This window comes from Astyanax mexicanus, chromosome 5 (assembly GCF_023375975.1).
Source record: "Astyanax mexicanus isolate ESR-SI-001 chromosome 5, AstMex3_surface, whole genome shotgun sequence".
In the NCBI taxonomy this organism is placed as follows: domain Eukaryota; kingdom Metazoa; phylum Chordata; class Actinopteri; order Characiformes; family Acestrorhamphidae; genus Astyanax; species Astyanax mexicanus.
Genome location: NC_064412.1, coordinates 37,721,733 through 37,740,175, shown reverse-complemented (window position 1 = coordinate 37,740,175; position 18,443 = coordinate 37,721,733). Strand labels below are relative to the sequence as shown.

At 38.3% G+C, this 18,443-nt stretch overlaps 1 protein-coding gene across 3 annotated transcripts in view; it reads right to left on the bottom strand.

The window, feature by feature from the left end:
* kalrnb (kalirin RhoGEF kinase b) overlaps positions 1–18,443 on the bottom strand; it is a 176,322-nt gene that overhangs the window by 27,829 nt on the left and 130,050 nt on the right. For 2 of the 3 annotated variants that reach the window (XM_022673454.2, XM_049479170.1), the window contains one exon: positions 16,942–17,188. In XM_022673454.2, coding sequence (XP_022529175.2) covers positions 16,942–17,188 — 247 coding nt within the window. Of the gene's footprint in view, positions 1–5,938; positions 6,247–16,941; positions 17,189–18,443 lie in introns of those variants that run through there. The other variant, XM_049479171.1, reaches the window with a different exon arrangement.

The window sequence follows — 18,443 nt, the reverse complement described above, 5'->3', positions numbered from 1 at the left end:
GGAGGGAAGTTGTTGGATTTATGGAAAAAACAGCTGCAGTAATTGCATGCCATTCTGTATTTTACTGCATATGATAATCATACATCATTCAAAATCAAAGTAAAAAACTATTACAAATTGATTACTTACAAAGTATTTCAAAATCTACCTGTAGTTTTGCATTTTGTGAATTCTGGTCAAATCAAATATTTTTGAACTATTTTTTGAACTATTTTTACAGCAATCTGGAATGAATTCTCCCAGCTGCCCAGCAGCCTGAACTCCTTAAGCTGTAGCTTCTGCGATGATGAAAAAGATACAACCAAAACTTCACATGAAACTTTTCATAGTGCAAACTGTTTAGACAAATGTCAGATATGGGTCACATTAAAAGGAGTGTGAATTGGGACAATTGGCCTTGCTCTCTCTGGGTGTGTAGATGGTGCTCTCTCCCCACATCACCCCAAAGGGTGATGTCGATCAGCACAAAGCGTCTGTGAGCTGTATCAGCAGCAGTTTAAATAGAGGTGGTGGTTGACTTCATGTGTTGGAGGAGGCATGTGCTAGTCTTTACCCTTCTGGTGTTCATCAATAATGATGGGGGAGTCCTAATAAGTGGGTTGGGTAATCGGGAAAAAAAACAGACTAAAATAAACATCAGATTTGATTAGAAAATCTCATTTGGACCGCCTTTGCCTGCTGTTTAAACCTAGCCCAAAACTATATTAAAAATGTGTGAAAAAAAATCTATTAATCATATTTTTTATTTTGTCAATAATAGTCACTGTCCAAAAAGTCCATTCCCTCTGTTTTACACACAGGGCCCAGGCTGGAGTTTCTGGGTGTGAAACTCCAGCTGAGAGCCCCTCGGCTGGCTGAGAATGACTTGACCAGAGCACTCAGGGTCTCTGTGGGTCAGTTTCTCCAAGATACATCTTCAAAGAGCAGCTTTTACTCTCGACAAACTGCTCCAGCACTTCAAACACAGCGCAGCGCATCCCTCTCAGCTTCAAAGCTAATGCAGCCCAGCAGCGCTGGAGTGATGATCCAGAAATTAGGTTACAAGAAAACAGCACAAGCTCGAGGAGGTTAGTTACACATGCAGGTACACACACACACACACACACACACAAAACAAGAACGAGAACAGTACAAACTAAAGAATTTAATCACACCCTCAACAGTGCAGGAGGAGAGGGGGAAAGATCTGGAAATCTACTAAAGGGACAAAAATTAAGAACACGGAGGGACGAGATAAAACATGGAGATTTCATCAGCCATGAAGATGCAAGATGTGGAGTTTAAAGGGGAACTAGAAGGTTAAACTGTATTTATCTTGGTATAGTTGAATGTATAGTGACTTATACAAAGTTAACTAAATAATATACACCCAAATTCATTGTGGCTACTAGGGGTGTGACGAGATCTCGTGGCACGAGATCTTACGAGATTAAAATGTGACTAAATTTCTTGCGGGGAAAAAAACAGTTTATTGTGGACTTTTTAAGAGGGATCTGGCAACACAGTAGCGATAGCAGCGAGTGTGGTGGCTCAGCAGTGAGAGCAGCTCTCAGCAGAAGAGGACAATTCAGGCATTTGCATAGAAGATGCTTCTGCTACTTTTAAATTGTATGTCCGGCTGCATTTTGGCTCCAGTGGAAACAATAAACGGTAACAAAGTGACCAACAAGACACAAACCATATATAAATACTGTAAGTAAATCCTACACGTGACTGTTTCATAGGCAGTTGTACTAATCCCTTAGCTCTGTACTGTATTTAAAAAAAATCTTTTGTCTCTGTTTGCACTTCAAGCATAGTCTTAATAAGACTGCTTATGGTTGTGCATAGTTAAATTACAATTGTGGTTTGCACTTATTATTTGCACTATATAAGAAAAAGAAAAAGGTTTTATTTTTATTTTTTATTCTTATTGTTATTACTTATAGAATCAATGTGTGAGAGAAACCAGTCTGTTAAGTTTGCGTTATATGATTTTGTCTAATAAAACTCAAGCCGTTTTCAAGCCGTTTTTCATTTTTGACGTTTTCTTTAAAATTTTATTTTTAAATCTCATCTCGTTCTCGTGAACCCAGTATCGTGTCTCGTCTCGTCTCGTGATATTAGTGTCTCGTCACACCCCTAGTGGCAACTTTTGGGAGAATATGAAAAATGATGACACCGCTCTGGGTGTGTTTTAACACCTTATTTATTAATGACAACCATATTTAACCCTTTGTGTTCAACACAGATTGAATGTGGCTTCTGGTTTAACACATATACACACTAGTAAGCACACACACACAGGGTGAGCCCTAGAGTCAATAGCCATGTCAAGTCAATAGCCAGGACAATTTAGAGTATTCCATTTTTCTGGGCTAAATTTCTTGGTTAAAAACAAAGAATTGCTGTGGAGTAATTCACTTTAATGCAACCTTTTATTAAAAAAATAATAATTACAATTCTCAGGCTATCATCTGAAATGTTAATTTAATAGTTTAGGCTGAGACTTGGAACTCAAAGTGATAAATGGTAACTTCTTAAAAAACACCTTCACACACACACACAAACACACACACTCTTGAGGTTAAAGCTGAGTAACAGCAGAATGTCTCAGTGTTACTACAGAGTCAGCAGTGTTTTGGTTACCCAGTAATTCTCCAGCAGTGCTAGAGTACAGTCAGCTGTGTATATAGAGTATTACCATTTACGTGTCCTGTTTTTCTTAGTCATGAAAAATACAAAACTCCCCAATGAAAATATATTTGCGGGGGATTTTGGAGGATCTTATTTAAACCTCAGACATTAGTTTCAATTGATCCTGATTGTTAGGCCTGTCACAATAATTACATTACTGATTTACTGTACAATAAATGTGCATCACCTACCAGTGAAAAGTAGTTTAGACAGTATTGCAATGATCAATGCTTCAATAACTCTGTGTGTGGACTGCAGTATGTGAAATAAAAATAGTATAATCTTTGTTTTTAAAAGGCTATAAATGCTTTGTTATTCTATTCTATTCTTGTTATGATAGTGGCCTTAAAATGGCTTCAAAAGGACGTTAATATCATTGTTCCCAATCATTCCTGGGACAATGCAATGTCTACAAAAAACCTACTGATTATCACAACCAGATCCAGAGACATCTCTAAAATCGTAAGAAATCACATGTTTCACTGTCCTGGTTAATAATTTACAACATTAAAAAAACAACTGCCAACATGAACAAGTTTAGTCAAAGGACAGCAAGACTACAAGATGTGTAAAAAAAAGTCTCCAACAATCCTAAAATGCCATCACTACAGTTGGGCTCTTCCAGTGAATAAATGTATATCGAGCATTTTTTCCTTTTGGGAACTGGTGGAGTCAAGGGAGGTATGGGTGGCAAAAGAAGACAAATTGCTCTTTTGGCTGCACTTTTGGTGGTTAAAAAGTGAGCAAGAGCCCAATAGGGTGCCACTTCCAGCAATAGATTATGATAATGTGCCCTCTAGATCAAAAGTGTCTTAATGAGTGCCCTATGGGTGCCCTTCTCCCCTTCCAGTAAAAAGGGAGATGTTATGAATTTTTACGTTTTTGGTTATTCATTGGAAGAGCTCAATTATGCCCAATTATGTTATAATGGAAGGCGTGCGAGGAGAAAATATCAGGACAAGACTTACGATATCCATAGCTAGTTAGTAGAGACTAGGATTAAGAGACACACAAAGCTTTTTTTTTTTTTTCTTTCAAATTTTTCCCATTTTCTCCCCAATTTACACAGCCAATTACCCAACCCATTCATTAGGACTCCCCCTATCACTAGTGATACCTCAACACACCAGGAGGGTGAAGACTAACACATGCTTCCTCCGATACATGTGAAGTCAGCCACCGCTTCTTTTCGAGCTGCTGCTGATGCAGCACTGCCTCACTGCATCACAGCGCACTCGGAGGAAAGCACAGCGACTCGGCTCCGATACATCAGCTCACAGACGCCCTGTGCTGCAGACATCACCATAGGAGTGATGTGGGGAAAGAGCGCCATCTACCCACCCAGAGGGAGCAGGGCCAATTTTGCTCCCTCTAACGCCGGCAGCTTGATGGCAAAGCTGCATGAGCTGGGGTTCGAACCGGCGACCTCCTGCTCATAGACCGCTGGACCACTCAGCGCCCAGAGACACACAAAGCTTGATAATGTTTAGAACCGTTGAAGATTTTTTTATGATTAGTTTAGTGATAAGTTTAGGAACTCTTTGAAAAGATAGATGAGTCTTCAGTCAGTGTTTGAAGACCACAAATGTCTCTGCTGTTCTGTCATCCAGTGGAGGTTCATTCCACCACCTTGGTGCTCCAGCACAGAAAAGAGTCAGGTTGTTTGTTTTCTGTGGGTTTTGAGTGATGGCGGGTCGAGTCGAGCTGTACTGGAAGCTCTAGGAGCTCTTGGTTGGTACAGATCTGGCTGTGATCATTGCCATCAAGTATGAAAGAGCTGGTCCGTTTTTGGTGTCAGGGTTTTGAATCTGATGTGTTCGGCAAAAGGAAGCCAGTGGAGGGAACGCAGTAGAGGAGTCACATGACTGAACTTCGGAAGATTGAAGACGAGTCATGCTGACGCTGGTTCTGAACTAGTTCCAAGGTTTTGGTGACTAGTATTGAAAGACCAGCCAGTAGAGAGTTGCAGTAGTCAAGTCTTGAAATGACAAGAGAAAGACTGCACAAGCACCTGAGTGGTTCAGATTCAGAGTGTCAGATGAGCAGCAGAATAAAGTATCCTGCTAAGGTAGAGCAGGAGGGTCCCTAATAAATGGACTACGGTTCGAGTCCGGACCCAGACGTTCATTAAGCTGACCCAAACTGGTGAACTACTGAGAACCATTTCATTTCCACAGTGTTTTTTTTAAACTGCATAACTATACAAGCCTTTATGGTAGGGGGTTTGCGGTGCATCGTGAGCATTGAAAGTATCACAAAAGATAATTCTCAGGCAATCAAATCTATGCAGATTTGGGAGTGTGGTGTGTGAGAGGTACTTATCAAGGTGATTCAGGTGGCATGTTCTAAAAAAACAGATAGTGATGGTGGAACCCAACTTTTCAGTTAAACACAGACAGTTAAGAACAAAATCTTTCATGTTCAGAGAGCATAACGCTAATAAACATCATCAGCGTGAAGTGCCACTGCTGAACTAAACACTGATCTAAAATCTTCGGAGGAGATACAACCACTCTAACCTGCACTGAGGGCTCACCAATCAGATCCTTCTTTACACAGGTATGAGAATGTTGATGATAAGAACCTTTTAATTTGAAGAATCTGTTCTTTATAATTAATTAGTCTAAATTGAATTTCAAGTTAACGGTATAAAAAGCTGCTAGAACTACAAGGATACTTTAATATACAGGATATACAGGCACTGAATGATAAAAGTTCCTATATACAATCTGAAACATGTAGCTTTGTCTCAGAAGTGTCTTTTTGTTATTACCTTATGGGATGAAAAAATATTGAGATATATATCGTATATCACCATTCAGCTAAAAAATATCAAGATATTATTTTTTATCCATATTGCTCAGCCCTACTAGAAGTCCAGAAGTCTAGAAGTCCATAAGACTTTAGTTTTGCCCTGATATTTTCTTTACACTGCGGTAATTCTGACAGGTCAGGGTCCGGCTCGTCCTGCCGCTAGAACAAGCCTGAGCTGCGCTAATGATTACGGTCATATATTTAACATTATCATTAACTAACCACACAAACGCCAGCAATCCAACATCAGCAGTGACCTTATCAGCCGCTTAACACAGAAAATACCACACACACACACACAGTATACTGGAAAAAATATGCAAACATATGCCACACACAGCTCAATGTCACACAGTACACTGTACAGTGCACACACACACAGTCACATAATTCTACATACAATACTAAAACATATACACACACACACACACTAAAGCAAGGTACGCACCTGTCCCCTCGCAGCAGCAGACCTTCCTAATAATCCAACTGAAACACTCTCCACAAGAACAACATGACCTCACACTCCGCATGCTGACCCTCTACTGCCCCAAACACATGGCCACACACAGGAACAAGACGGAGAGACAGACAGACAGGGAGAAAGAAATAGGGATGGAGGGAGGGAGAAGGAGAGAAAAGAGGGAGGGAAGAGAAAGCACGCGAGAGACAGATAGAACAGAGTAACTGTAGCACTTCAGCACTGAAGCTGGACCTGAAAGTTCAGCCTGCCCTACTACTAATACTCACACACTCACACACACTCACACACACACAGAGGAGGAACCAGGGGCGGAGAGAAAAAGAAGAAGAAGAAAGAGAGAGAGAGAGATAGGAAAAAGAGAGCGCTACCAGCTAAGAGCAAGTAGTGTGAGAGGGGGAGTATAGATTGTATCTCACAGAGATAATGAGAGAAAGAGTTGAATTTAGTTATTAAAGAGTTTAATATTCACTAAAATAATTTGTTTGTATATATTTATATCCCTTTGTACATTTGCCAGAACATTTATTTTAACCATTGTTCATTTTATTTACAACTGTTGTTTTATTTTATTGTAATTTGATGCTGGTATTACTGTTGTAAAGCTCAGAAAGAGAGAAAGAGAGAAATATTATATTTAGGGTGAGAGAATGCGAGAGTATATATCTAGCAGATAATTAAAATTGAGTTAGAGAGAAATAGTATATATTGAGGAGTGAGAGAATAAGAGTGTAAATATCTTGTAGAGAAAAAGAGTGAGAAAGAGAACGAGAGAGAAAGAGTTATATATCCAGATATGAGAGAATATATATTATATATATATATATACACACATAATTTCTCTCTCTCTCTCTCTCTCTCTCTATATATATATATATATATATATTTATATATAATAAGTAGAGAAACTGTGTGTAAGAGAGAGATATAGTATATTTCCGAGTGAGAAAATTAGAGTAAGAGAGAGATAATATAGCTACAAGGTAAAGGAAGAGAATATATATGTTGTTTAGAAAAAGAGAGTGAGAGAGTATTAGAGAGTATTAGAGAGTAGTATATACAGATATTGGAGAACACGAGTAGAAGTGTGAGAAAGAGATATTTCAGGATATGAAATAACAAGAGTGAGAGTGTGAAAGAGATAGTATATCCAGATATTAAATAACTAGAGTAAGAGTGGTAAAGGTATGTATCTAGAAGTGAGACAATGAGAGAGTATATATGCAGTAAAATGAGAGAGATAGAGAGAGAAATAGTATATTCAGAAGTGAGACAATGAGAGAGTATATATCTAGTAGAGAAACAGAGTGTATGTGTGAAAAAGAGATACAGCATATACAGCAGAGAGAGAGATACAGCAGAGAAAGGGAATTACTTTATCTAGTAGTGCGTGAGAGACAGAGAGAAAGAGAGAGAGAGAGAGAGAGAAAGAGAGACTGAAGTATAAGTCACCTATAACCTACTAAGCTCTACCCCTCACCCTGCCAACCCCCATAAACTATTGTAAATAAATAAGTAAATACTCTTTATTATTATTATTATTATTATTATTATTATTATTATTATTATTATTATTATTATCAGGGTTCATACAGGTTTTAACCAATACATTTACTTTAATCCAAATACACTACAGTAAGCTTAAAATTAATTTGATAAAAAAATATCTTCAATAATAATAAATGTGTCAGATCCTGAGAGCTCTATCTTGTAGGGCTAAATTACTGAACTAACTCTGAGCTGATGTATTTGTTAGCTTAAAATAGCTTTTCTCTGTCAATACACGGAAACACAGGTTTGTAGAGAAAATTTCCACTTTTTTTTTCAAAACTTTTTTGGTATTTTTATTTTTCCAAAACTTATCCAGGTCTGGAAATTGCTATTTTGAAATTCCATGACTTTTCCAGGTTTTTCATGACCGTATGAACCCTGTATTATTATTAATATTATTATTTTAAAATTAATGTTTATTTTATTACTGTATTGGATTATTTTTGTTACATTTATTATTAATAATATTGACTTTCATTTATTTTATTTTATTTATTGGAAGCTTTTTTTTTTTATCCAGTTGTGATGTTTGTGTGTTAAGGCAACATTGTTATTGAAACAGTCAGGTCATTAATGCAAAAGTAAATAGAATAGAATAGAATAGAATTGATAGAGTGAGACAGCAGTAGCAGGCGGAGGGTGTTGAGTTTTGATGGTAGGAATGTAGTGCTGGAAGGTTACAGGTGTAATGTAAATAAGTGACCGATCAGCTTGGGTAATATTACACCTCACCCTGTGTACTAACAGTCTGCGAACCGCACGTTACATAAACACATTTGCATGCAAAACAAAGAAGAACTGTGTGTGTGTAAGTGTGTGTGTATGTCTGTGTGTGTGTGTCTCCATCCTGCTATAAACAGTGCAGGACTGCATACCGCAGTGGCCCACTTTAGAAGGGCAGGGTGTATATCATAATGTGTGTGTGTGTAAAATTACCTCAAGCTACTTTCCTTACCTACTTTTCCAAAGAGCAGACTGATTTATTCCATCCATATTTTAGCCAACAATTATACAAATATGTTTTGGGATGTGTGTAAGTGTATTGTTCAGATTACTGTATTTTTCGCACTATACGGCACATTTAAAATCCTTTCATTTTCCCAAAAATCGTCAGTGCATCTTATGAATTGGTGTGCCTTATATGAATTTTACCAATTAGGTTGTAAGGGGCAGTAAAAACACTCTGCATTAATAATAGCATTAGCCGCTAACTGTACTATTTTTTGCTGTTCAGAGGTGAGTATTATCTGCCTGTAGCCTGTGGCTAACCTTGGCTAGCACTACTGGTGCAGCATTAGCATTAGTCACTAACCGCGCTCAGCGCTAGATCTTTTGTTATTCAGAGGTGAGTATATCGGGTTGTAGCCTACACGGTTATCGTGTTACAAGAAGCTATGTGGAACGAACCGCTAGCTAATATAGCCCTGACTTACCAGAAAACTCAGGGTTACTAAGTTTAGTGCTGTAGGGTGGCATTTACTAGCGCTAACCATGGCTAGCACTAGTGGCTAGCCGCTAATGCCAATGCTGCTGCACCCAGCCTTAGTAGAAATATGGAAATCGACGCTTACTGTAATTAAACAGAAGCACTTTACTCACCAAAACAAACAGTTCTCAGGATAGAAATCTGTGTACATTAACATCCAGCATGCGTGTGACTTTAAAAGAAAATTCTGCTGCCGAATTAGAAGGGAAACACAGCGACACCCCTGTTCCTTATTAGTGTTGCATAATGCGCATTATAATCTGTTGCATCTTATAGTGTGAAAAATACAGTAATAGCCTCACAAGTAAGTTAAATATGTTTGCAGATAGCAAAAAAGATTTCAAAAATTTCCAGGCTGAATACCAGACGCTGGGCCTGAATGGTTTTGGCCCATCTCTAGTTTGAATCTAGGTTCAATTCTGGCCCAAACACCCTGGTTGCCAAGTATAAAGCACATTCAGCCTCCTACATTCAGCCGATACTGCCATACACCAGCCGAGCTTGGGATGATTTTTCATGCTATCTGATTAGCTCCCTAAAACAGTCAAACATATATTTTTTGGCCTTAGAAAGTGCCAACCACAGTGCGAAGAAAAGCACAGAATGGACTGCTCTGCATCTAAATCTTAAAATTACCAACAAAAGCAACTGAAAATCCATCATAAACTGATCTGACAGGTCAGGCAAAACTTCCAGTTACTTCTAATTCCAGAAAGAACAATGTTAACAAACATTTGTCTCGAGCAAAATGATTAAAATAATTTAGCTGTCTCATGATATGGTTGAGTTTCACAGCCTTCATCTTGTTGAACAATGCTTTAGAAAAACTAATAGCATCTGATGTGCAACAGAATGTCTCAAACATTAGAGTGGTTAACTACTTCCCATAAACCATTAACTGAACTCAAAGGACCACAGCTCAACCCTTACTGTATAAAATGTCACAACAGAGGTGTTGTGTGAGATCTTCAAGCCAGTCTTCCTATTGTTATGTCAGTGTACCTATAATTACATAAGAACAGGAGTTACTGGAAACAGCTGAGGGTTAATGCCAAGGGGAGACTTAATGCTATACCTTGACTATAGGCTTGACTTGACCTCTGTCCTCAGATCCTCAAGACTTGACACAGGCTCTCATTTCAGAGACTGAAAACTCATTTCCACACCCAGAACTCAAAACTCAATCTGACCTTGTATTACAGAGACTTGTGACTTGACTAGGAATTGCACCTAAAGATCTAACATTTGTCTCACACTCCATAAACCTTAAAACATGACTTCAACATGCACCCCAAAGGCCATGTTGATGTAGCACAACAATTTGTCTTTTAAGATCCTCAGAGAGTTCTTTGCCATGAGGTGTCATGTTGGAACATTCAGTGACCAGTATGAGAGAGTGTGAGAGCTGTGCTACAAAATTGAACACACCTGAGACTTAGTAAAACTAACGAGTCACCTGACATTTTGGAGGGAAAATGACAAGCAGTGCTCAATTTGGATATTTAGGGGTGTTTAGGGGGGTTTATTTACAGACAAATTAGGCGGAATTACCACATTTGATAGAATTGATCATCAGCCCCAAAACACTAATAGGTCCACCTCTACTAGACACTCAACTCAGACTCTTCTCCCAGAGACTTGAGATTAAACTTACACTTCATAGATTTGACAACTAAATCACTCATCTGAAATTTCTTCTAAATCTGGTTTAAATAAGCATAACATTGGTATTCTGCACACATATCCCTGGATTTAATTACTGTCCAGGGTCTGACTTTTTCCTCAGAATCCCACCAGCTCTGTACCCCCCACCCATTTCCTCTGCCTATTCTTAGCGTGGGGTCAATCAGACTGGAGGCCCAAACAGATAGCAGGTGTAAACAGATGAGGCCCCCTGAAGGGACGTTTAAAACCCCTTGCCTCACAAACAGAGGAAGAGTCGACCTGCGAGACCAGGGGAAGCCCAACCACGACAATCCTACCGACCTTAATGCAGAAGCAGGGCCCAGACTTCCAAACACTGACACACACACACACTTCCCTAAACAAGGCTGGCCTCATGCCAACACACACAGACACCCCAAGCACATTCATCACGCTGACTAGTGTGGCCGTTCTATTTTCAGTACCAAAATGAGGTAATAAGGGGGTCAGCACAAAGTCCTGGACATAGAGTACCTGACAGAAGATTAAATGTTTGAATAAATATATACTGAATGTATGTGTTTCAGATGAAAACTTGTGAAAACATATGACATTTTAATTTAAATATGTATTCTGTATGTAATCTACAGGTTAATGCAAAAAAATGCACATTTTTATTGTTTTTGGGGGGATGTTTACCTTTTTAATGATAAAAAAAGGACCTAAGGTGGATTTTCATGAAGATGCTTAGCAGAACACCGGCATTAAGACACCAGCACCTATTCTTGGGAATGTAAAACAGAAAATGTGTATTTATCTTTCAAAAGTGGGCTGTGCGGTATGACCAAAAATATTTATCACAGTATTTTTCACAGTATATCATTTGCATGACTGGGCTTTTATATAGGTTTGTGAATTATTTTACTGATAGAAGGACATATAATATAAAACACATATGAAATATTATGTTACTTCCCATTTTCTTGCTCAGACAAGTGTTATTCAGAAGTATAATATTTGGGAAATGGATCACACTTCAATTGCCTGAGCTCCTCCTCTTCAGTCCTCTAATAAACCTCCCAGCTGTACCTTAGCCTTGTGACTAACAACCTCACACCTGCCGCTACCCCATCACCCACTTTATCTTCATCACTCACTGTAGCTGCCAGGGGACCAGGCTTAAGAACTATCTCAAGGTATCCTGAACTCGTGCCCAAAACATTATAAATCACCTCTCTTCCCACCCCCCCAACCAACACCACCACTTAGATGCAGTCCATGATATCAAAATAACATACTACTAGCACCCCCTGGTGGAAAAGAGATGTTCATAACAGTATATCTTTAGCTGCAGGTATCCAGGAGCCAAGTACTTGAAGTGATCCAGCAACCAGAAAGTTGCTGGTTCAAATCTTACTACTCATTGGGCATTTACCAAGATAAAATCATATTGTTCAGAGACACAGAATAACCTTCACACTAAACACGCTAATAATTAGCTTTTGCAACTTTTTACCCTCAATTTTGATAAGAAATGTATTCACCCAAACACTGTTGGCTCTACTGCAAAGCTTTAGCACAGCAACAACCAAGCTGACAGGTTTGCTGTGCTCCAGAAACTGCAAATCATCAACAAGCATCAAATGAATACTGTGCCTTTGTTGCTTGTAGTGCTCCAAACATAGCTCAAACTATTAAAACTAAAGTTAACTGACAAAAGTATTTATGAGGTTAATTATCCTGAATGAGTCAGAGATACCCTAGTATCACTTTAATTCTACACTGTGTCCAAATACGTATGTGAAACCAGTCTATCTAAAGACTGATCTAAAGCCAATGGACTCATTGAATCATATAGAGTTTTTTTTGTATTTAGTTTTGTTATACTGTATCGATTTTCAAAAACACAGTATGGATTTTAAACCCTCAATGGCATGGTGTTGCCCTCAGGCAACAAACCACTTTTTTATTATTACACAGTCCCTTCATGTTTTTTTTTATATGTGAAGAAGTATATTTAAAAGCCTATTTTAAAGCCTATTCGGAATATTTTATTTTCATTTACTCTGTAAAAGCCGGATTTTTATATTTGTTACCTCAGGGCAACATGCAGTTAGATTAAACAGGAATTGTACTGAAGCAGCGGTTCTCAAAGTTTTTGATTGCTATATCAACAGCGACCCCAAATCTCACAAAAAGTGGGCTGTACTATAGAGGGTAAATTATTGATTAACTTGTAAAGATTGGTGACAAGCAGTGTTGTCATTAGATCCTACTCTTCTGATTCCTTAAAAACTTCCATAAACTTTTCTTTTATTGAATTTTTATACATTTAATACTATGACAATTTTACTAAAATGTTATTTAAAGAATTGCAAACCATTGCGAGGTACTGAAATTGTTAGCCCTGTATCGTAATACATATATGGGCAAGTTCACAGCCAATATGGCATACACAGCCCTACCGAAATACATAAAGAGCTGGTAAGAGGAAGGGGGAAGTGTTAGGATGTGTGACCCTTCAAACTGAGATATTTTAGAAGCACACTCAAAACAGAGGGCTATGAGAATCACTGGCAGGACGGCAGCGGCACACCGTGACCAACGAAACCCACAAATGTGTTTATTTTTCTTGTTAAAAATGATAATAACCAATATATTACCATAGTTTAATGTGCAGCTTCAATGTTTTATGGCCATTTCTTTTATAACAAGCATAAACAATTGTTAAAAGTTTGTCTTAGTAGCTAGCTAAATTTTCTGTTCCACCTGAAATTAAGCAATAGTTGGCAGAGGCTGCAGCATTTAAGGTGGAACAGAGAACTAAAATAAAAGCTAATAAACACAGAGGAATTAAAGAATGGACAATAATAATACATTTCTGCACCACTTGCCCTCTTTCTTAAGATATACAATGCCTTAGGGTTAACTAGTAGCTAGGTTGCTAAACTCTATCGCTCCCATTTTTAGGGGAGGATTTCACCTTCTTCCACTTGTGACTCTCTTTCAAGAGGAAGGGTTACACTTGAAAACAAAGGTAGGGGTACAAAAGAGAAATGGGATTTAGCCTTGAGCAACCAAAAATATTAAAGACAAAAAACATAATGATATGTATAACTTAAGAGATGGAGCTGATACACTAAGATATGGCTATACTGATATATTGATACCGGAAAACTGATATTGATTTTGGGTTTTACCAATAATTACTATATCCATCATACTGTAGAACATCTATAAAAAAGTGCCATCCGCTGTGCACTGTGTAACAGTTTTAAATCTTATCTTGTGCCTTTTACTCAGGGTAAAATTGAACTTGGCCGTAGGGCTGTGTGTTTTAAAGAATCAGTACAATACTGCAAAACAAAACGCTGTATTACTTTGATATTAATATTTTCTTACAATCCCACTTGGCAGTAAACTAAAGAGCTATTTTGTGTGATTTGAAATTTTGAGAGAACAGCTCTGCATTATTATGAATTCTTATATTGTTTAATTTATGTGTGCTGTTACAGCCTATGGCATAGCATTTTTCTGCCACCTAGTGGCCGATTTTGGTGTTTTTCTTTATTGTTGCTAGCATACAGGATGTGATGTTACTACACAGGAAGTTGTATAGTTCAAGGAAGTATGTTCATGCTCCAGATCTCATGCTGATGGACTTCTCTATCCATCTTCATCTACCATCATCTGTTTAACGTGGCATCGTCTGTATGTATATATATCTTATTACAAGGTGTATCTTTGCTTATACTTGCATAAACGCACAACATTACTGCCATTACCATCTCCAGTGACTCCTCCCGTCTGTTAATTAATAATCTCACCCTAATTATTCTTTAACCAGACAGCACTGTACTCACCACGGAACGGGAGCTGCTTCCCACAATGCCGTTTTAACACTAATGATTATACATGAGTCAGGACTAAACTCGGGAATGTTGCTGGATGACTTTTACTGATAATACTTGCAGTTTTTAAACAGTATTTTAAGGCATATACAACCTATATACAATCCTCTTGGATCCCAATGATCCCCAGTGAGTACATTTAACACATTTCTGCAAATATTATATTATATATATTTTTATGGGACAACAGTATGGAAATGAAATTTGCATATAACCTAGTAGTCTGTGTATAACACTATAAATTTACTTGTAACACAAGGTATATTAAATAGCTGGTAACACAATAAATAAACCTCACAGTGAACAGGTCCAAATTATGCTCAAAATCTAAATCTTTTGTTTGACCACTATTATTATTATTCAGAACTGCGTTTAAACCTCTTTATTTCACCAGAATTCACCAGAGCTGCACAAGTTGCTACTGGAATCCTCCTTCATTATGACATCACAGAACTGGTGGATGTTCAACACCTTGCCCTCCTCCACCTGCTACTTAAGGATGCCCCACAGGTGCTCAATCGAGTCTGCGTCTGGAGACATATTTGGCTAGTCCATCACCTCTACCTTAAAGGAGAACTCCGGTGTGAAATTGACTTTGGGTGTAATAAAACATGATAAAGAGTACTAACCTTTGTGAAATAGCCCACCTCTGTTCTCCCGCAGCTTTCCGAGATCCAGTAATTTTATTCAGTTTGTCCAAACATGCTTTAGAATGGATGATATGGGGCATATTTTGCCCCTGCAGATAAATCCAGGGTTCATACACTTCTTAAGCAATACATTTCCTTGATTTCTTCATGACAAATTTTCATGACCATACGATTTGTAAAACATCAGTGCAGACAGGGACAACAAAACCAAAAACCAACTAAAATTATAATTCAAATTGATTATAGTAGGCCTAAATAGAAATCTGATAAAAATGTTGACACACGATCTTTAATATTGAAATGTGTATCAGATCCTGAGAGCTCCATTGTGTAGGGCTAAATTACTGAGCTAACTCTCAGCTGACGTATTTGTTAGTTCAAAATAATTTTTCATCATCGATAAATGGAAATACAAAGATTTGTAGACCAAATTTCCATGACTATCTGGGTATTTTTACTTTTCCAAAACTTATCCAGGCCTGAGAATTGCTATTTTCAGATTCCATGACATTTCCAGGTTCTTCATGACTGCACGAACCCTGTAAATCACGTTTTACACCGTTATCCAGGCACAAAGTAGCCCTGACATTTAAAACGAGGCATCAAGAGCTTTAGAACTGTAAACAGTGGTTAAAAAGCAATTTATCTGCATGGGCAAAATATGCCCCATATCATCCATTCTAAAGCATGCTTGGACAAACGGAATAAAATTACTGGATCGTGGAAAACTGCGGGAGAATAGAGGTGGGTGTCACTGTATCTGTCCTGTGTTTTTCCCTCTTTTGGTTCTATGTGCTTCTGCCCTCGGTTTTCCTATCTTGTGTTCCTAGCCATGTGCTTTTTTGAGGACATGGCATTGTTTTGTTATTGTCCAGTCTCCACCCTAGCCCTGCTCTAGTCATTAGTGTTATCACCTTGTGTCTCATTTGTATCTCCGCCCCCTTATTACCTTCACAGGTGTCCCTAGTGTGTGCCAGTGTATAAATACCCCATGTGCTCCTTTGTTCTCTGTCGTGCTTTTTGTTTGACCTCGTACTGTTACTCTGTCTGGATCTTGTTTATCTGTTTTGTTTAGCCTCAGACCTGCTGTGTTTTTTGTCCTTAGTGTTCCAGGTTTGCTTTATTCAGTTTGTTTCTTTGTCTGTTATTTTTGCTTGTTTGTTTCAGTCTTTCAGTTCATCCTCTGTTTCTTAGTGTTTTGTTTTAGTTACCTTTTCTTTATATTATTCCATAGTGCTTTGTTCTTTGTTAGAAGACTTGCATTTGCATCCTGCCTCCTCTTCCGCGTTACAGTGGGCTATTCAACAAAGGTTAGTACACTTTATCATGTTTTACAACAACAAAAGTCAAATTTACACTGGAGTTCTCCTTTAGGTATTCTTTATTTGGACACTAATGGCTATGTTTGAATTATTAAAAGACAGTAAATCTATACAGTTATACAAGATGTACACTGACTATTCTAAACTATAGCCAAGATTAATTTCTATAGATTTGTCCCATGAAAATATATATAAATAAATGAGGAAATGCGAGGGGTGTACTCCTATTAGAGGACAGAACTGTGCTCAACATGAATTCCAGATCTGAAAAAAAAAATTTTTTTTGAAGTGAGTGGAGCTAAACTGCAATAGGTGTATTGGCTCTGTTTGTGAGTCCTGAGTCCTGTATGTCAGGAGGTAAGTCCTGTTACAATGTGTGTTCTGGTCCGACTGTGACCCGTGACCCTACCTTTGCCGGTGGGGTAGAAGCAGTCCATGTCGACGCTGCTGCGGGAGTGGGAGACGGACAGGGTGCTGCAGGGAACCAGACCCTCCTGTGGTGGGGAACGCTCGGTGGTCCGCACCAGACACCAGCCAGGCCGCTCACCAGAACGCTCCAGCACCTCCACCGTCTGACCTGACTGTACACTCAGCTCAGCCGCACAACCGGCCGCAAAGTCCTGCAGGACCAGCGTGTGCTCACAGCCTCCAGACAACTGAGAGGTAGACAGAGAGAGAGAGAAAAAGAGAGAGACAACATATTATAATTGTTAATTTGGTAAAACAATCAAATAAATACAGCGAGTGTATTACATAAACGAAAAGAAAGAAGACGAAGGAAAGAAGAGACTGGTTAGAAAATATTCCAGTGTCTTTTATCTCCTGTTAATCAAGCTGTAAATATTAAACTCAGGTTATATTAACCCAGGTGTGAGTCCACATGTGGATAAAAAATATATAATATGCTATAGAAAACTTTTTCAGAACTTTTCAGAAACTGCGTATGCTTGCAGCATTCAGTCAACTGATAGATAGATAGATAGACAGGCAGACAGACAGACAGACATACAGACAGATAATATGTGGATTATGGCTATGGTTCACTTGATTCTTTAGTTACTAACCTCAAAACACCGGCATGCAGCTAGTGTCTCAATGCTTGCTAAATGCTAATTTTCCAAGCTAAATGAATTTTGATTTATGATATCAGAATGATGTTACTGGTAACTGGATATGAGTTGGATAGATAAAGTAAGGTTTGGTGTTTAATATGATATGCATGATGTCTGTAGATTAGTCTGGTCTTTAGTCACAAAGGCAATTAACTAGAACATAGGCATGGGCCAAGGGCATCAAGTACAGTCGTTTTGTTCATATTACACTAACTGTAGTGCCGAGTAGGGTTGCAACGGTATGAGATTTTCACGGTATGATAACCGTCTCGGAAAATACCGCGGTATCACGGTTATCACGGTATCACAGTTTGTTACATATATTATTAAACTGACCCTTAAAGAAATTACAACAAAGTTTTTTTGTTCAATTAACTATTTATTGTAGAAACTACACCATCAGGTGAAGGAAACCATGTTTTTCCACTACTCTTAAGGGCATTAAGAGTGTGTATATATATATAAAAAAAGTTGGTATATAACCAGATACTGCAGAAAGAGGGGATTTATTTCTGACATGATCCTCACAATAGAGATTTCTATTTTAAGGCTTTCACACCTTAAAACCTTCAACATATGAAAAACAGGCACGTCAGAATTTGAAAATTAACGCATGTAAATGAATGGCGTCTTTCACATCCAGTCCGGCCAGTACCTTTACACGGACACGTGAATCCATCGTAGCACGCACTTCACGCCTGTACCTGCGTGCCCAAATTTCGGATAACTCAGCGCTTTTGCGGGCGCTTACCGCATGGGTTGTGCACGATTACAAAGAAGTTTTATTTAGGTTATTTAG